The sequence below is a fragment of the Miscanthus floridulus genome, chromosome 15 (genome assembly GCF_019320115.1).
Source record: "Miscanthus floridulus cultivar M001 chromosome 15, ASM1932011v1, whole genome shotgun sequence".
Lineage (NCBI taxonomy): Eukaryota > Viridiplantae > Streptophyta > Magnoliopsida > Poales > Poaceae > Miscanthus > Miscanthus floridulus.
In genome coordinates, this window is record NC_089594.1 from 6,351,570 (window position 1) to 6,372,371 (window position 20,802).

Consider the following 20,802-nt stretch of genomic DNA (forward strand, 5'->3'; position numbering starts at 1 on the left):
CGCCGTTTCTCATCCAAGAATTGAATTGTGATGAAATGAACACTCATTACAGTAACGGTCCTGCTAGTCGGTGATCGAAGTGCCCGGTTGTGGCGCTACTTGCGCAAGGTCCAACGGCGCTGTCTAAGCTAGCTAGCTGTGTACGTGGCTATGTACACAAGCAAATACGTACATAGCTAGCTAGCACCACAAGCAAATACGTACATAGCTAGCTGTCTAAGCAAATACGTACATCCGCTGCCTGAACCAAACTTCACAAGCAAATACGTACATAGCTTGCTGTCAGGTGATCCGCTGATTCTGATTCTTAGCTGCAAAGCATGAAATCGTCGCCATCCTGCAGGCCGTACGTGGCGCTTTCTTTATCCTCACCGTACGATCGACGTCGTCCACAGGCGGTCTTGTAGTAGGAGGAGCCAGAAAGAAGGAGAGAAAAAAAAAATTGCCATAACGCGCACTCCTTTGCACCTCTCAAAGTCGTCTCATGCGCGCCGTAGACGAAGGCACGATATAGAGGACGACGAGGCTGTGTGTACATGCCGGCCGTCAGGTGTCCAACGCGCCAGATATATGAACCTGCTGTCAGCAGATATATGTCTCGCGCGGTGCAGTGTTAAGCCGCCCGTCCACCTAGCTAGCTAGCTTCTCCCAGACACATATATAGACGACGTTTGACGCGTGCAAAAGCTCAATGGTGAATGTCGTGCATGCGCCGTGGATGTCGTGCACCCAGCTGCGGTTAGAGATGGTGGCCTCGCGCACGGATTTGCCACGTCGCCGCTTGGACGCAACGGCGAAGAGGTGCGGGCCGGGGCGAACCAACCTTCTTGATCGTCGGACCCTCCGGCAGCCACGAGAGTCCGTCCATCAGAAATGAGTGGTGAGGCCGTCGCCGAGAGCGACGGTGACCGATGAATAATCAACGTCCGGCGCCGGATCAAGGTCGTAAAGTAAATGCGTTGCAAACTTGCAGTTTGCTACTTACACGGTCGGCAGGACTGGTTCGCTGGTTTGATTGGGGTGGTCTAGATGACGCATTCAACTCTTGAAAACACAATTCCTCCTCTCTTATTGGAGTTTTGATTGTTGACCAATGACCAACACGATTGGCATGCATCCCCACTTGTCGATGCCGCAGGTTCCTTCTCATTGCCCTCTTGAATTCCTGATTACTACTACTGGTACGAGTATATATACACCACCACCGTCGCTGTGGTGTTTGCCCAACCCAAAGCATATCCGCAACTGCACAAGTGCATCATCGTCTCGAGCGCCAGGCACCAGCACCAGGTTCTTCATCTCGTCTCTTTGCAGTCGGCCAATCGATCTCATCCGCGTAATCTCAATCGTCGTATCCCTATTGCAGCGAGCCTGCTGTTAGCTTTGGGGTCACCACGGTACGCGCTTCCCATCCTTTTTTAAGATAGTAGTAGTAGTCTATAGTCCTTGAGTTTACACTATTTCGTCATTTAATTCTCCCATGGTAAGCGCTTCCGCTAATTGACGAGCACTGTTTGGTAGGGTTTCTTCACGACTTTAGAAGCCATTTGGAGCCGTTTTATGCCAAATGGGTTATAAAAAAAACGGCTTCACCTATGAAACCCCTTAAATCGTGCTCTCATAAAGTTTTAAGGTGGCATGAAACTAAAAATAGTGGTTTCACCCATCCTGCATGGCATTCTATGAGAGCATATATATTTTAAAGAACTCTATACTACGTAGAGTTGTTTTGCCAAACAATTTATGAAGACGGCTCCAACTCTACCGATGAAGCTGAAGCAAAAAAAAAAAATAGCTTCACTAGTAAAGCGGAGTACTGCCAAACAGGGCATATAGAACAGATTACAGATGGATCCTTTTTCTTTGCTTGTCAGATCCACACATGTGCACACAGCACGAGCTTATTAGAAATTTAGAATTAATGGTGTACGGACCATCAGCAAGGAATTAGCACTTGCTTTACTTTGCTGAATTATGCAGAAACGAACGGAGCTACGATCGACAGCAAGCTACTACTGTATAAGCACAAGTATGGAGCCTGCTCAGGGTCTGCCGTTCGAAGTGCTAGAAGAAATTACTGATGGTTTCTCCGAAGAGCGACTCCTGGGCACTGGCGCGTACGGAAAGGTTTACAAGGTGATCTGAATTCCGAATAGTCCGCGCAATTTTTTGTCAGCTACTGTACTGTACTGCACACACAACTAACTAAGAATAATATGTATTCTGAACATGCATGCTAATTAAGTATAGTCTTCATGCTAGTTGTATATAAATGTTTGTAAGATTCGAAACTGTAGTCATATTATCTCCACAGTGACATATACTCCCTCCGTTCAAATTATAAGTCATTCCAAGAATCTTGAAGAGTCAAAGTATCTTAAGTTTGACAAAAAATTATAATGATATACTATAAAGCATCAAAGCATCTTGAAGAGTCAAAGCATCTTTAAAGAAATACAAAAATTCATGATATCAAATTGATATACTATGAAAATATAAGTAATAAAGAATATAATGATACTTAGTTGGTATCATAAATGTTATTATCTTATTATATAAAGTTGGTCAAATTTAAAAAACTTTGACCCTCTAAGATTTTTGGAATGATTTATAGTTTGAGTGTGAGGGAGTATGATGTTTACAACAATCAAGCTGTAGTGCGCGCGTTAAATACTGATCGTAATAGATTCTGAGCAGGGAATACACAAAAATGGAGATGAGGTTGCAGTGAAGATGGTTACCGATTACGATCTTGACGATTGGGATTTCAAGGAGTTACGAAACCAAATGATGCTGGATCATCCAAACATTGTGCGGGTAGTTGCCTACTGCGATGAAACAGAATGCAAACGAATAAAATACAAGGGGAGATATGTTATAGCTGATTTGAGACACAGAGCGCTATGCTTAGAATATATGCACAATGGGAGTCTTCGAAAGCATCTTTCTGGTTAGTGCTACAAATTAACTCAAAGACCAGATCAAAGTTGGTTCATCATGCATGTCTAACACAACAGATCGTGCATGCGTGACTCATATGGGCCGGGGGAGCTAGCCACATCTTAGTTTCGATTATTATATTAACCCCCCGTACTGATCTATCTGCTTGATTACCATGCATTTTCAGATGAATGTGATGGACTTGACTGGCACACACGTTACAAAATAATTAAGGGGACAAGTGAGGGCTTACAATACCTTCACGAGGGATACACCATACCTGTATACCATATGGACTTGAAACCAGACAATATACTGCTTGATAGAAACATGGTGCCCAAACTTGCAGATTTTGGCTTGTCCCCTTTCGGTCGCGATGGGTCCATAAGAATGTCAATATCATCATTAATAACTCGTGTAGGAACAATGTAAGCTGAGCCATCAAAATTTTTACTGATTACAGTACTAGCTAGCTAGTAGAATATGCTTTGAGATAAGCTCATTAATTTTTTGTGTCCACGCAGTGGATATCTGCCACCAGAATACATTCGGTTTGGTAAAATCACAAAGAAGAATGACATATTCAGCCTGGGAGTAGTAATGATAAAGATAATTGCAGGGCCTAGAGGCCGCAAAAGAAGTGCTGAAATGCCTCCCCAGGAATTTATTGATCAAGTAAGAAACAAGAAATGTGGTTTCTTTTTGAGTGAGCAATAACAATACTACAATTAATGGTCCTTTTTGCATTCCAATTCCGCAGGTACAAGGCAACTGGCGGAAGAGGTTGCAGTGTACATGGAGCGGCTCCTTGCTAGAAGCGTACTGCCAACAAGTAAAGACATGCACTGAAATAGCACTAAACTGCATGGAGGAAGATAGACATACAAGGCCCGGTATCGCGGCAATTATCCTTAGTCTCAATGAAATGGAAACCATGATTGAGGAGTTGAAGAATGACGCGGAGTCAGGGCTGGATGAGGTAACTAACTACTACTCCCTCTGTCTTAAAAAAACGCAATTCATTGTCTTTACTTGTTGGCTAAGGAGAAGCTGAGAACGGGGTCGTCGCTAAGGAGAACGGGGTCATCGCTAAGGAGAAGCTGAAGCCGGAGGCTCTCCGTGCTGGGACTGAGACCAAGGAGGTCGAGGCCGTGGCCGCGCCTAGAGGCAGCATCACGCCATCCCATTAATCGAGTTGTGTCTATGCCGACACTACAGGCCTGTGGGCCAGGCATGGCCCTAGATCGTGTCTATGCCGACACTGGCACTATATCCTTGTGTCCGGGCCGTGCTAGTGTCATGTTGTTTAAGGTTGGGCCCGTCTTAGCACATGGTTGTCCCATTTGGTCATCTGTAGTGTTAATTAATTAGTACTTCTATATGTCGGGGTTATGAATGGGCTGACTATTCAGCGAACGTTCACTCCAACAGGAATGAGCGATCAATTTTCAGACAGTCCGCAACTTTTCTTTTTTGGCAAAAAAAATTCACAACTTTCCTTTTTTGGAAAGTTTTCTACTTTTAGCAAAAAGAAAGACAAGTTACAAAGCTGTACGTATAACTTTTGTCTATAACTTATGCCTACAATTTATACATCTAACTTATACACATGACTTATGTGATCTTCAACGTTACAAAGTTACGCTTATAACTTATACATATAACTTATTACATAAAACCCATAACTTACAGCGTCACAAAAGTTATATCTAACTTATATATATAACTTATAACATGAAACACATAACTTACAACGTCACAAAAGTTACATCTAACTTATATATATAACTTATTACATGAAACACATAACTTACAACGTCATAAAAGTTACATCTAACTTACACATATAACTTATATGTATAACTGAGGTTTTATGTCATAAGTTAATATACACAAATAGCTATTAGAAAAAAAATTCTTCGAAACATATTCGAGTGTGATCTATTTTTGTTCGCCACGTCACGTGGAACACGACGGTGCGGATGGAATTTTAAACGAATACATCGTTTAGAATCTATAATAATTTCAAATAAATATTTCTTTTCTTGCATAAGCGCTGCATGCATAACCACATGCATGGAAAGAGGAAGAACGCCATGTGCATACATCAGAAGTTGTATTTGTATGCGGACGTGTCTTGTAGGCGGGCGGGCAACGCTGTCGAAGATCGTTCGCTCGGGTGGAAACCTGAGCGAACGTTCTCTGGAATGGAACTGCGGGTTACGAACCCAGTGTCCGTGCTAATGTGGCGTGGCCTGACAGCACATCAGTGGGGCGAGTCTTGGAGCTCTTCTGCCGTTTAAATATGTGACGTATACCGAACCATGTATGAATATTGACACTACTCCAGAAACGTTTTTCATGGCGGGGGGATTTGCTTTCCCGTAGCGGGCAAACGCGTCTGCCAGCGCGGAAATGTCACGGTAAATCGTGGCCTTCCCGCGGCGGGCTGCTTTGCCCGCTGCGGTTAATCGATTTACCGCGGCGGGCACGTTAGGATGCCCGCCGCGGTTGAACGTTTCAAAAAAACAAAAAAAAAACCTAGGAACCCGCCGGCGAGCCCATTCTCGAGCCCACCGACGAGCCCGTTCCCAGCCCAATACCGGCGCCACCGCACCTCGCTGGATCCGCCGCCGAGGTCTTCTCCTCGCCGGATCCACCGTCGGGGAGGTCAGTCTCACCGTGGATCCGCGCCGCCACCGTGTGGATCCACGTCGTGGGAGCAGGGAGTCGACGCGGCCGCCCTGGATCCACCGCCCGTGTGTGGATCCACGTCGCAAGGAGTCGACGTGGCCGCCTGGATCCATCGAGTCGGCGTCGCCGTCGCCGTCGCCGTTGGAGCAAGAGGAGAAGGGCGCCATGGCCACCAGAGGAGGAGGACGCCGCGCGCCGTGCCACCGGATCCGTTGTCCACGGGACGCCTGCCGACAGAATATCGTCGACAGTCCACCGAGGGGTATCCCGCGATGGTAGATTGATCGACAGAGGAGCGTGTAATCAAGAACAAGAAGGCAACAGAGACACACGAGTTATACAGGTTCAGGCCGTCAGTACGACGTAATACCTTACTCCTGTGGTCTGTTGGTTTGTATTAGCTATCGTATGATTTGCCGTGATTTTATAGGGGGTCCCTGCCCGCCTTATATAGTCCGGGGGCAAGGTTACAAGTCGGTTAGATCTGAGAGATAACCGGAAAGTAATAACAGATTACAAGAAACACGGGATCGTACATATCCTATCAGATTACGTGACATCTTCTGGATATCCTTCCCATGCCTTGCGGGAGGCGCCAAGTAGAATCGTGCCCCGCAAGGCTCCTTCTCGTGGGCTGGACCGCCCCTGGAGGCGTAGCCCATGTGGTCTGCCGTGGGTATCCGGGGTCATACCCCCCATAGCTAGTCCCCGAGCGCCTTGTACCCGTTGAGCAACGCCGTCTTGAACTTTTCCGAGCAGGTGCGAACAAAAAACCGAGCTGTCCAAATCATGGTCCGACCACCATAATGAATCGTCGATCAGTTGTGAGCAGCTGCCGAGCAGCGAGCACCATCACCGACCAGTGTGTTCCGAGCACGGCTTGTCATAAGGGTGTAAGGAGCTCAATTTCAGAATTGAAAATTCCCGCACGGTAAAATGAAGTGTGCCCACTTAGAGTCCGACCACGAGGTTAAAGAAACCTTGGTTTAACTTTAGAGGCTTGGAGTCTTTCGAAAGAAACAAATACATTCGCCGCGAGGTGAAGTGTGCCCACTTAGTCCCCGAGCCTGACAGTAGGTGACGTAGTCACGTGGTGCCAGGCTCAGAAAATATTGAACTAGCCGAGCAGGTAACCAGTCCCTGAGCGTAGCCTCGAGATGAAAAACAAACACATTCACCGCAAGGTGAAGTGTGCCCACTTAGTCCCCGAGCCTGACAGTAGGTGACGTAGTCACGTGGTGCCAGGCTTAGAAAAAAGTAATCCACCCAAGCAAGTAGCCAGTCCCCGTGTGTCGGGCGTAAATATCGGATGAATCAAACCGTGGAGAAAAAATCGGAGTAATGGCTGTGCAGCATCGGGTACTGAGCCTCATTAAATTGCGGAAGAAATCGGTGAATATGTGGCAGCGATAAATGAGCGACGTGGGCTACTGTTGCGTGATAGCCCAATTTGCGGCCCATTAAACCGCTTTGGTGGAGTCAAAATAGCGCTAATGGCGAGAACGGTTTCCCAAAATCCCTCAGGCGCAATGAAAACTAGAAGAAGTGCTTTATAACCGCGCCGCCACATACATCGCCTCCTACCTCACTCAGTCTGCCTTTCTTCCTTTCCTTCGCAAACCCTACGCTCCACATGCCGCACCATCGCGAGCACTCGCCTCCAACCCAGTTCCAATCCAGAGAGAATGGCGCCGAAAAAAGGAGCCGCAAAGCCGAAGAAAGTGGCCACCGGAGCCAGCCGCGACGAGGAGTGGGTGCCGTCGAAGACGTCAGCGGCGGATCTCAATAAGATGGTGTCGGCGGGCGTTCTCCCAGACTGCCTCACTGCTGGATGGCGGCCGGCTAGTGGTGAGCCCTTCCCAACACCACATACTGATGAGGCTGTAGTATTTGAAGATTATTTCTAGCAAGGATTAGGGTTTCCTGTCCACCCCTTTTTGAGGGCTCTTATGGAGTTTTGGGCGATTAGCCTCTGTAATCTGCATCCCAACACCATTCTGCATGTGTCTATCTTTATCCATTTCTGCGAGGCGTTTCTCGGTGTTCTTCCGCACTTCAACCTCTTCAGGCACCTGTTCTGTCTGAAGAAGAAGGGGGGCAGCGGTTCCAAGGTGGTCGGCGGCGTGTACCTGCAACTCAGGGATGGGATGGCCAGCGAATATATCAGCGTATCGCTAAATACCTCCCTTAAAGGTTGGAATGCCAGATGGTTCTATATCAAACAAAGTCACCCAATGATTCAATGCGACGTCCACCACATCCCGGTTAATCATAGTAACTGGTCGGAGAGACCCAACAATGCTGACATGGAGCAGGTAATGGAACTTCTGGACTTGATTAAGGGCGTGGAGCTTAGGGGTGAACTGGTGGCGGCTAGCTTCATAGTGCGGCGCGTCCAGCCCTGCAAAGAGAGGGCCCACCCGACATTTGACTATAAAGGTGACAACAACGGTACCCGGGAAAACACAGACCGTCTGACGAAGAAAGAAGTAATAGACCATGCCATGGACCTATTTACTTCCAATGTCTCATTCAGTTGGCCAAAAGGAATGAAGGCTTTCAACTGTACCAATCCTCCTCCTCAGGTAACCCTTTCACCTTGCATTTTTAGGCATCAATTTCCGAGCAAAGGACTGACTTACTTATGTAAAGATCCATTCGCAGGATAGGGCAATATACTTTTCAAACGTGCCGAGAGTGGATTGGCCGAAAGGAGTGGACATCCGACGGCCGCTACAGTCCGAAGAGGAGGAGCAGAGCACCTCGTCGGATAGTCCATCCCAAGCATTCGGAGAAGATCCACAAGAAAAGACCGGCAGTAGATGAGCCGGTCCAAAAAAGGAGAAAAACCGCAAGCTCTACTGCACCAAAATCGGGTGGCATCTCGCTTGGAGAAGACCGAACCGTTCGACCACGAAGAAACACTGTGCTGGAGTGGTCGGACGATGACGAGGGCCAGGCAGCGCATCCGCTGAGCACGAAAGAGCCATCTACGGATGCTGAAGCTCCCGAGCAGCGGACAGGGAGAAGCTATGTGCGAGCAACGACAGACGTCCCTAGCAGCGCAGACGACCAAAGTCCCCGAGCAGCAAGAGGGGATAACCGCAGAGCAGCACACAGAGGCTGGCCCCGGGGCACCAAGCAGAGCGGCACTCTGTTGCAGAGGAGCAGGAGTCCTCCCATCAGGCGGAACAAGCAGCAGCGCCTGGGGGATCAGGCAGGCATCGCCGGTTCAAGAAATTTAATCGGAAGGACCAAACCTGTAAGTATATTTGCCTTGGAGTAATAATATTGTTCTTTGAATTTTCTTGATTACTAAAATACCGATACTACACAGGGCGACACCGAGGCCCGTACCCTCAGTAGAAAAAATGGCAACTTCCCCTATCCGAGAGTCCCTGAGTGCTCGGCCAACAGAGGACGGGCCAGCTGCTGCTACGAGCGGTCCTGGCGACGGTGAATCATTGGCGCACGCGACAGGCGCATTGGTGACCGTGACCGAGTCTACGACTGAAAAGGTCGGTACTTTGGAAGCGGAAACTGCAGCTATTGTTGATGCACTGGAGGCTGAGGATGCAGCTCCATCGATGGCCGAGGAGCAACCTTCACCACCCACAGCGATGCCAGGAGTGGTCGGAGCAGCTGTCTGACCACAGAGTCCCCCAGTGGTGCCTCAATCGACGGCGGAGGAGGACGAGGTTGTGGAGATCGAGCGTGCCGCGCCCAAGCCCCAGTCCGTCCGGATTCTCCGAAAACGCGGGGAGGAGGTGGTAGTTGTCGAGGAAGAAGACACCACCAGGGAGATAAAGAGGTTAAAATCCGCTGTTGCTGGTGTTATGACTCAAATCGAGGTGAGTACCGCACCTAAAACACTGATATATGTTGTTGGAAACCATGGCTTATCTCTAGTATTGTTCATCCGCAGGGGATAGCTCGAACAGCCGAGCAGCGGCATCAACTGATGAAGAGGATGGAACCCCTCGCCGAGGAAAACAAGAAGCTCCAGGAGGCGTTAAATCTTTCGGAGAAGAATATTAAGAGGGCCCAGCGTGAGCGGGACCTTGCAGAGTCTAACTCACTTGACCTTGAACATCAGAAAGGGGTTCTGTCCGAACAATTAACGGCTGCATCCGAGCAGTTGCAGAAGAAGTCCGAGCAACTGGCGATTGTATCCGAGGAGCTTAAAAATATGTCCGAGCAATTGGGCAAGAAAAACGGAGAACTCAAAAATAAATCTGAGCAACTCGATCGGAAATGCCAGTAGTTCGAGGATGTATCCAAGCAGAAATCCAGTATGCCTTACTACATAATGTACTTTGCAATAGTTTGCCAATCCGCTGTTATGATAACTGTTGTGCTTGCAGAGCAAGACGTAGAACTCGGCCAGCTTCGCTAGACCGTCGAGCAAATTCGACAAGCGAAAGCGAAAGAGTCGGAGCGAGTAGCCAAACTGGCCGAAGAACTGAAAGGTAGATACCCCTTGATCGGAAGTAATGTTGTAGTACTTTTATGGTATGACGAACCATTCTAATTTTTGTAGATTACCGCCATAAAACCAGGGCACAATTCGATGTGCTAGTACAGGAAGCCAAAGTCTAGAAAGACAACTTCAAAACTATATCTGCCGCAATAGCACCAGTACTCGACTGCGTCGACATTGAACCGGCACCCCGTCCTGACAGCAGGCAGCAAGGGCCAGACACCATCATTCAGAGATGCAAGGCAGCGTGGGAGAACTTCAAAAATTTCAACCATGACGCCGTTTTGACCGCCGCTACTCATACCCTTGTAGTGGTTCGGTCCCACTATCCGTCTATCGACATCCAGTCGATTGGTGGTGGGTTCGTGGACGGGCTGAGCGACGCGCAAACCCAGCAACTGGAGGATGATGTTGAAGATGCGGCGAAAATGCTTGTCGGCGATATAGACCTGTTTGGCGAAACAGAAGCTGGCGGCGAATCTTAACAAACTGCTCGGATACTGTCGCCTGTATTACTTACTTTATTTAGCGCTGAAGAGTCATTTGTATTAATAACCTGACGCCGTTATGCATAATATAAGCAGTGTTTGATCAGTTAGTTTTAACTAAACCTGATGCTTTAGCTAGCCCGTAATTCGCGGGGCACGTAGCCCGTGTGCATGTTGGAAAAACAAGCGTTTACCATAGGACCATAGCCTACCGCCTGATACGCAGAGCATGGAGCCCATAGCACGTCTGGTGGGATGTTAGAGCCTTGGTTTCCTCCATAATTATCAAAGCAAAACTCATGCCGCCCAGCGGCCGATTTCAGTAACTTGCTGAGAAAAATAGTTAAAGTGGCGTCCGAGCAGTTAGTCTATGCCTGAAATCTAAGCCTTGATTAGCCCATAGTCCATAACGTCGAGCGCAAAGACCCTGACACGTGTAGGATTAATAAGTATGACCAAGGAACCACAGCCGACCAACCGAAACGCAGAGCGTGGAGCCCCTTAGCGCGTGTAGGAAGTAATTGGAGACTGGGTCTTCCCCATAGAAAATAGAAAAGACAAACGTGTGTTGCTTGGCGAGCTATGTTACGAAATTTGGAGTGCAAAAAATCGTTGTCGTTTTTAGGACGAAAAACTTATGTAATTCGGAGAAAACATAATAGGCGATTTTTGGAGAAATCGTGTTCGTCGATTTTTGGAGTAATCGTGTTCGGCGATTTTTGGAGTAATCGTGTTCGGTGATTTTTGGAGTAATCGTGCTCGACGATTTTTGGAGTAATCGTGTTCGGCGATTTTTGGAGTAATCGTGTTCGGCGATTTTTGGAGTTATCGTATTCGGCGATTTTTGGAGTAATCGTGCTCGGCGATTTGGGCGTACTTGGCGAGCGTATTGGAGGTCGTCACGGAGTGGCGTATAGCCCGATAACGGTAAGTGAAGCTTATAATGGAGGAAAAAATGGAGGAAAATTATAGAGACCAGAACTTTATTAATATGAAAGTAAAGAATACATATCTGTGTTATTTCAGGGGTAGAAACGTATAAGGTGTTCTATGTGCCAGGAGTTGGGAACATCGAGTCCATCTAAGTCACATAAGCGATAAGACCCTGGTCGAGTAACACCTTTTATGACGTAAGGGCCCTCCCAGGGTGAAGACAGCTTGTGAAGCCCTTCGGTTTTTTGTTTTCGACGTAAGACGAGGTCGCCGATCGCGAAGGAATGACCTTTGACGTTACGGTTGTAATACCTCCGCAGACCTTCAAGGTACTTGGATGTGCAAACACAAGTAATCAGACGTTCTTCCTCAGCCCGATCAATGTCTTCTGTCCGAACAGCTGCGGCTTGCTTTTCATCATAATTTTCTACTCTGGGTGCTCGGAATGCAATATCCGCTGGGAGTATGGCCTCTGAGCAGTAGACCATAAAATATGGAGATACGCCGATACTGCGACTAGCTTGAGTGCGCAGTCCCCAAACCACAGCTGGTAGTTCTTTGAGCCATCTGCCCGGATGCTTTTCTTCTTTCTGATAGAGCCTTTTTTGAGGGCGTCGAGGATCATACCATTAGCCCGTTCGACCTAGCCGTTAGCTCTAGGATGAGCAACAGAAACGTATTTAACAGAGATGCACCGATCTTCGCAGAAGTCCCAAAAATGATGGCCGGTAAAAGTTGTCCCGAGGTCGATGATGATGCTGTTCGGGAGATCGAATCTGTGTACGATGTCTTCAAAGAGCTCGACTGCTTTCTTAGCAGTAGCTGCGACGAGTGGTTTGTACTCAATCCACTTGGAGAACTTATCAATGGCGACGTACACATACCGGAACCCTCCTGGTGCTGGTTTGAAAGGCCCGATCATATCCAGTCCCCAGCATGAGAATGGCCAGGAAGCTAGAATGGTCTGTAGTTCCTGTGCCGGTACATGTATTTGCTTGGCAAAAAACTGACAACCCTCACATCGTCGAATGAGATTTTCCGCATCAGAGATGGCCGTGGGCCAGTAAAAACCTGCTTGGAAAGCTTTGCCGACCAGTGTTCTCGAAGCCGCATGATTGCCACAGGAACCAGAGTGAATTTCGGAGAGTAGCTTCACACCGTCGTCTTGGATGATGCACTTCTGCAGTATCCCTTCCTTGGCAATTTTCCTCATCAGGCGACCGTCTACCAACACGTATTGCTTACTTCGGCGAATTAGTCGTTCGGTTTTGATTTTGTCAGCGGGTACTTCATCATTGGAGAGGTATTTGATGAATTGTTCCCTCTAATCGGCGACCGGCGAAGGTACTGTGAGTACCAACTGCTCGGCAGGGGGTACTTCTACAACTTCCATATCTTCTTTAATGGATGGTGTCAAGAGGTCTTGAACGAAAACCCCCGGCGAAACCGCGGTGCGAGAAGATCCTATCTTTGATAGCTGGTCGGCTGGTTGGTTTTGATCCCGTACCACGTGGTGGTACTCGATGCCGTAGAATTTTCCTTCAAGCTTCCTGATTTCGACGCAGTATGCATCCATTTTCTCGCTGGAACAGGACCAATCTTTATTGAGCTGATTGATAACCAGCGCGGAATCCCCGTATACCATGAGGTGTTTGACGCCGAGCTCGACGGCTATACGGAGGTCGTGGAGACATGCTTCATATTCCGCGGCGTTGTTGGAGACCGGAAAATGTGTGTGAAGAACATATCGGAGTTTACCCTTTGTCGGTGTGATGAAGAGAATGCCCGCACCAGCACCATTCATATTAAGGGCGCCGTCGAAGTACATCACCCAGTGCTCGGGGCAAGTGGCGGCGATGGGTTCTTGGATTTCGGTCCACTCAGCGATGAAATCAGCAAGCACCTGTGACTTGACGGTCGGTCTGCTTCTGAAGTCAATGGAGTATGTGATGAGCTCAACAGCCCACTTGATGATACGGCCATTGGCCTCTTTATTGCGGAGAATATCCCCCAGAGGGAACTCGGTGACCACGGCGATCTTGTAGTATTCGAAGTAATGTCAGAGCTTGTGTGAGGTAATCAAAATTGCATATAACAGCTTTTGCACCTGAGGATAACGAGTTTTGAGCTCATTAAGTACCTCGCTGATGAAATAGACTGGACGCTGTACCTTGTAGGCGTGTCGAATTTCCTCGCGTTCGACGACAATAGCCATACTGACAACTCGAGAAGTGGCGGCGATGTAAACCAACAGAGTTTCATTTAGTCGTGGCGCTGTCATGATTGGAGGTTTTGTTAAAAACAACTTGAGCTGCTCGAAAGCTATGTCTGCCTCCTCTGACCAAGAAAAAAGCTCGGAAGCCTTGAGGAGCTTGAAGAAAGGTAGCCCTTTTTCACCGAGGCATGATATAAATTGGCTTAACACAGCCATGCAGCCTATAAGCTTCTGTATATCCTTGACACATGTCGGCCGTTTCATGTTGGTGATGGCGGAGACCTTATCAGGGTTTGGTTCAATGCCCCGAGCGCTGATGATGTAGCATAGTAGGATACCAGATGGAACTCCAAAGATGCACTTTGAAGGGTTCAGCTTCCATTGGTATTTGCTCAAGTTTGAGAAAGTTTCTTCAAGGTCAGCGATGAGATTGTCGGCGGTTTTAGTCTTGACAACCACGTCTGGATAGCCCTTTGGTAGGTTGCTCCAGCGTTCTTTAGTCCGAAGGACATAGTGGTGTAGCAGTATGCACCGAAAGCCGTAATGAAAGACGTTTTGACCTGGTCTTCCTTCTTAAGGGAGATCTGATGGTAGCCGGAGTAACAGTCAAGAAAGGAGAGCAATTCGCAGCTAGCGGTGGAGTCTACAACCTCATCTATCCGAGGCAGGCCGAAGGGGTCTTTAGGGCAGTGTTTGTTAAGATCAGTATAATCAACACACATTCTCCATTTTTTATTCTTTTTCTTAACAAGAACAGGATTAGCTAACCACTCTGGATGATACACTTCTTTTATAAATCCGGTAGCTAAGAGTCGTTTTATTTCTACCCTAATAGCCTCCTTTTTGTCCGGTGTGAATCGGCGAAGTTTTTGCTTGATCGGTTTGGCGGTCGGCGAGACATTCAAGGAGTGCTTGATCTTCTCCCGTGGTACCCCCTGCATGTCTATAGGTTTCCAAGCAAACACATCGGCGTTGGCACGTAGGAAGGAGATGAGCGCGCTTTCCTATTTGGGGTCAAGGTGAGCCCCAATTTTCACCGTCTTGGAAGGGTCGTCGAGGCCGAGGCCGATTTCCTTGACTTCCTTGGACTTGGCGGAGACACGAGGAGGTTCTGGGATCTCCATGTCGTCAGCAGACGGCATCTTGGCTTCGGCGACCACGCTAGCCATCTGGATGGAGAGGTCGGTGGCTTCGGCGAGGGCGAGACTTTCTGTCTCGCAGGCGTAGGCGACGGAGAGGTTGGCGCACAAAGATAGGACCCCTGCGGGCGAAGGCATCTTTAACACCAAATATGCTGATGAGGACATCACCACACTGGACACACCGATGCCATGGTCTTCCCCAAGTTCCAATTCGTTCCCAACTCAGCTGCCACGTCGCCCTCGGGTTCAGCAGACACGTCGTCACTGTTTCGGTCATAACTTCCTCATACGACATCGAAACGGGCCGTTCTTGGATGCGTTGGAAAGGGGACGACGACGCCGTCGTTTTGGATCTAGTTCCAGCTCCAGAAGGTCAGTGGATCATTCTGTGTGACCACGGTAAGGTGCTGCATCACCTATTTGGGCCAACTTGGCCATGTATCATGTCGGGCCTTAAGCCCAAGTTGTGGGCGCCCAACCCCTGGCCGTCCCCAACCCTAGGTTGAGTCTTAGACTATAAACACAGCCGCCGCCGCTGCTACACAATTGGGTTTTGTTTAGAGTTTAGTTTTTTATCGAGGAACTGAATCGTTCATTGTAACTGTGGTGACAAATCCTTTTACAGTGATCCAAGGCCCCCGTTCTTGATCTCCTTCACTGTGTCGATTAGTCCTTTGGAACCGAGTTCTTGAATCCTTTATTGATATCCGCGTCATTCATATTTGCAATTTCAGATTGCGTGTTTTACCTTCTTGCTTGTGCTCTTCGATTCACTTGCAGGAAAAGCCTTCTTGGCGAGGTCAATCAAGTTGTGCTTGGTTGATAACCAACGGAGCAGTGGTGTAACGGTTGCAGGGTTCGAATCATGTCTGATTTGAAGCCGGATCGCCAACGTCGAGATCTCCACAAACTTACCGGCTACCTCTCGGAAGATCGGGCCTGTACTCATCAATTGGTATCAGATATTTCAGGTTTACCGCGAGGTATAATCTTGTTTGCCTTAGATTCATATTTGTTCATTACCTAGAGTCCACAAAAAGCCCAAAAATATTTCAATTTCCGCTGTCCTATCGCCCTTTGTGCCTTTGCAATTTCGTTTCAGATTCGTGTTGTTGAGTTTGTGTCTGTGGTTGAGTCTTGTTGCTGGTTTAGGATTGTGTTCGTGGTCGTAGTTCAATCGCCCGTTGCTGTGATTTTGTTTTCCGCCGCTATCCCATCCACCGTTCCCAAACAACAAGTCGAAGCCACCACATTACTCGACTTGCCCCGCTAGCCGCCTTGTGTAACTTCTCGCCGCCGCGCAAACCCTAGATAGGTTGCCAGCCGCTCTTATTTTGCCTACATCGCAGCCCTCCTTACATCATCAGGCGAATACCTACTGCTGTGATCGGTGTTAGAGTTTAGGGACGCTTTGCCCTAACTGCCGCCGCCGTGTTGTGCCTCTCGGAAAACATACCTTGAGATACCTTCGGTAAAACATGCATAACTTTTCGCTCGTTTATCAGAAAAATCTGAAATTTTTTCAGCAGCTTCTTGACACCATTTGGACCCGACCCAAACTCGGCTTCACCCTGTTTGGTTTCATCAGAATTGCTAAAAAAATCGGGAAAATATAGAAAAAAAATTGTCAAAGTTTTTGCACGCTTTTTAGAGAACGTGCTGAATTTCTGTAGACCACATCCCACCTCAGTTGTAGGTGCCAATTTTTGTGGTTGCATCTTTTGTGATCCTTGTTCAGAGAAAAGTATAAAAAAATAGTGAAAAAAAAAGTTTGTTTCCTACTAGTGCCTTTTGGAAAAATCCGGGAAAACTTCAGGAAAAAGGAGAAATCCGGGCTATTTGCTTGTTCTGTGAGTTCTTTCGATCGTCCTTTGTTTTCACCTTGTTGCGCTACATCTCGACACGTCTTAGCCAGCACCTGTGATTTGTACTTTGGATCCGGATTGAACAATCATTACTCTGCACTCGTTAATTGCTAATCCTTGCTGTCATATTGTGTGCCTACCCATAGCTCCACATATTCTTCTGTCAGCACAGGTTCATCTTGCAACTGTTATCCACGCTCAACAACAGATTGCTTCGCCACTTTGGTTTTGCTCCTGTTTGGCATTGGTAAGAATACAGGCAAGACGGTGGTAAGCCGCTTGTGATTTTGCATTCCACTTTCACCACCATCACCACCACTTGTTTCCTTTTAGTTGATAGGGATAATACTTTGGTGTTGTCTTTTTCTATCTTCTAACCATGGCAGGAACTCCGATGGACTTCAATGAGTGCGTGTCCAAGGGCGAGCTTGCAATGTTCATGACTGAACAACGCAATCTTATGACCAAGCTGACGCGCAATGTGAACAATTTGGTCACCCGCATTGAACAGCTTGAGCAACGCCCTCCACCTTATCATGCTGATGATGAAGATGCGGATGCTTTTGGTGATGAAGATGCATATGCTGACGGTGGTGCCCGTCGCCGCCTCAACTTCAATCGTCGCGGTATGGCAGGTAATAATCATGGTAATAATGATCCTTTTGCTAAAATTAAATTTAGTCTACCTCCTTTTGCTGGTAATGTTGATCCAGAGGCATATTTAGATTGGGAGCTTGCTGTTCAACAAAAATTTGATTCTCATAATATTTCTGCTGAGCATAGAGTTAGACTTGCTACTAGTGAGTTTACTAATTTTGCTTTGTTCTGGTGGAGTGATCTTTGCAATGCCAATAATGCTGCTGCTGTGCCTCAAACTTGGAATGTTTTAAAGCAACGTATGACATCTCGTTTTGTTCCTCCTTATTACCAACGTGATTTACGTTTGAAACTACAAACTTTAAAACAAGGTGATAAAGGAGTAGAAGCATACTATCAAGAATTGCTTATTGGTTTAGCACGTTGTGGTATAAATGAAGATGATCATGATGCTAGTGCTAGATTTTTTGGTGGTTTAAACCATGATATACAGAACATACTTGATTACAAAGAATGGCGCAATTTTTCCCAATTGTATCATCTTGCTATTAAGGCCGAACGAGAAGTACAGGGACGCAAACAACACCAGCCTTTCAGGTCTAACAATGGGAGGAATTTTCAGCAGCGTTTCGAGCCGGAGACGCCCAAGCTTCCTGTTGCACCACAGCCATCTACACCTCCATTTTCTTCCGGGGTAAGTAAATTGTCTAATGTGCAGTTTCCACAGCTGAAGAAAGGTGGCACTCTGGGTGCTTCTACTAGCTCCTCCTCGTCCAGCTCTAAAATCATTTGCCACCGATGCAAAGGCATGGGACATGTCATGAAGGAATGCCCCAGTCGTCGCGCTTTCATTGCTACCGAGGATGGATATGTAAGTGCTAGTGATGTTGAAGATGATTTAGCCCTTGCTGCTAACATTGATGCAGATCCCACCGAGGGCGATCAAGACAAGGAGGCCATCACCATTGACTCTGTGGCTGCTGCCGCGGACTACCCTAGCCTTCTTGTGCAGCGTGTGTTGAGTACACGTGTGGGTCATGAAGAAGAGATGAAGATCCAACGCCACAATTTGTTCCACATGTATCTCATTGTGCAGGGTTGTCGTGTTCTCACTATCATTGATAGCGGGAGTTGCAATAACTTGGTGAGTTCAGATTTGGTTGACAAGCTTGGCTTGACCACACGACAACATTCGTATCCATATAAACTTCAATGGTTCAATAATAGTGGTAAGACTAAGGTAACTAAATCAGCACGCATTAGCTTTTTCACAGGCTCTTATCATGATACTACTGATTTTGATGTTGTCCCTATGCAAGCTTGTTCCATTTTGTTAGGTCGCCCATGGGAATTTGATAATGATGCTTTACACCATGGTAGAACTAATACATACACTATCATACATAAGGACAAGAAAATTACATTGCTGCATTTGTCTCCTACGGATATTATTAAACATGCTAATGAGATCAAAAATAAACCTCCAACAGACATTGCTAAAAATAATGGGATTAAGTTAAAAGGAGGTGCTTTTCTTGCTACAACTCCTGCTACTGCTGAGTTATGTGATAATCCTGATGCACCATGTTATACTATGTTTTGTCAACCTTTTATGTCTGGTGCATTGCCTGCTGTCACTAACCTTTTGTAGGAGTTCGCTGATGATGGGATGGAGTCGAGGACGACTCCAATTCTACAAGGAGGGGATGATGAGGACATCGCCAAGATGGAGTCGAGGACGACTCCAATTCGAGAAGGGGAGGATGATGAGGACATCACCACGCTGGACACACCGACGCCATGGTCTTCCCCAAGTTCCAATTCGTTCCCAACTCAGCTGCCACGTCGCCCTCGGGTTCAGCAGACACGTCGTCACTGTTTCGGTCATAACTTCCTCACACGACATCGAAACAGGCCGTTCTTGGATGCGTTGGAAAGGGGACGACGACGTCGTCGTTTTGGATCTAGTCCCAGCTCCAGAAGGTCCGTGGATCATTCTGTGTGACCATGGCAAGGTGCTGCATCACCTATTTGGGCCAACTTGGCCATGTATCATGTCGGGCCTTAAGCCCAAGTTGTGGGCGCCCAACCCCTAGCCATCCCCAACCCTAGGTCGAGTCTTAAACTATAAACACAGCTGCCGCCGCTGCTACACAATTGGGTTCTGTTTAGAGTTTAGTTTTCCATCGAGGAACTAAATCGTTCATTGTAACTGTGGTGACAAATCCTTTTACAGTGATCCAGGGCCCCCGTTCTTGATCTCCTCCACTGTGTCGATTAGTCCTTTGGAACCGAGTTCTTGAATCCTTTATTGATATCCGCGTCATTCATATTTGCAATTTCAGATTGCGTGTTTTACCTTCTTGCTTGTGCTCTTCGATTCGCTTGTAGGAAAAGCCTTCTTGGCGAGGTCAATCAAGTTGTGCTTGGTTGATAACCAATGGAGCAGTGGTGTAACGGTTGCAGGGTTCGAATCATGTCTGATTTGAAGCCGGATCGCCAACGTTGAGATCTCCACAAATCGAACTTCCCGGCTACCTCTCGGAAGATCGGGCCTGTACTCATCATACGCGTAGTGCAGAACGGCCATGAACTTGGCCAAAGCCGGTCGCCCCAGTATGACATGATAGGCGGTGTCGAAGTCGGCGACGTAGAAGTTGATATGCTCCACTCGGTAGTTGGTTGCCGTGCTGAACTGTACTGGTAGGGTAATCTCCCCAAGCGGTCTGGATGCCCTGCCAGGTACCACGCCCTAGAAGGAGGAGTCTGAAGGCATGAGATCTGTTGGCCCGAGGCCGAGCTCCCTTAGGGCTCCAGCGAAGAGTAGATTCAAAGCGCTCCCACCGTCGACGAGGACTTTTCTGAAGAGCACCTTATGTACAGTCGTGTCAAGGATGAGGGGAAAGCACCCTGTGTAGGGTATGTCCGCCCACTGGTCGGCCCTATTGAAGGTGATGGAGACTTCGGACCATGGGCGATAGCTGAGGTTGGCGGTAGTTTCTTCTGAAATGATGGCGAGCACTCGTCGGGCGGTGAGGTTCCGGTCCCTTCTGCTCTCGTTGGAGGCGAAACCCCTAAAGATGGTGGCGACCACCTTGTCGTGGTCCTGGAAGGCATTATTATTATCCCCAGGTGGTCAGCGTCCTCCGTTTCTGCCATTGTCGTCATTGTACTTTTTCTCCTGGAACTCCTTAGCCAAACCAAGGTAGTCCTTCATCTTGTGTTTGGCATTCTTGTGCAGGGGGCACGGTCCATCAAGGATCTTCTTGTATTGCTCATCGTAGTTATGCTTTGCGCGCAGCTCATTGATGTTGGCAACAAAGTGATCTAGTCGGCGGCGGCAATTCTGACCAGGTTTGAATCCATCTGGCCGATCTCATCCGCTGTCTCGGTGGAAACTGCGGTCATCATAGCGATGACCATTGTGCTGTCGGTCGTCGTTGCGGTC

At 47.7% G+C, this 20,802-nt stretch overlaps 1 protein-coding gene across 4 annotated transcripts; it reads left to right on the forward strand.

Moving 5' to 3' along the window:
* The first annotated feature begins 1,097 nt into the window (after positions 1-1,097).
* Positions 1,098-15,753, forward strand: LOC136508651 (cysteine-rich receptor-like protein kinase 44). 4 transcript variants are annotated; one of them, XM_066503391.1, is made up of 8 exons: positions 1,098-1,290; positions 1,367-1,397; positions 1,981-2,136; positions 2,698-2,950; positions 3,128-3,368; positions 3,465-3,615; positions 3,701-3,919; positions 15,673-15,753. In XM_066503391.1, exons 1-8 carry the CDS (start codon positions 1,112-1,114, stop codon positions 15,736-15,738), a joined length of 1,296 nt encoding a protein of 431 aa, XP_066359488.1. In that variant the 5' UTR covers positions 1,098-1,111; the 3' UTR covers positions 15,739-15,753. The 4 variants fall into 4 exon arrangements, with proteins under 4 accessions (XP_066359488.1, XP_066359489.1, XP_066359487.1 ...); XM_066503392.1 differs by lacking the exon at positions 15,673-15,753 and adding an exon at positions 3,985-4,395; XM_066503390.1 differs by lacking the exon at positions 15,673-15,753 and having other exon boundaries at positions 3,701-4,395.
* Positions 15,754-20,802: the final 5,049 nt, after the last annotated feature.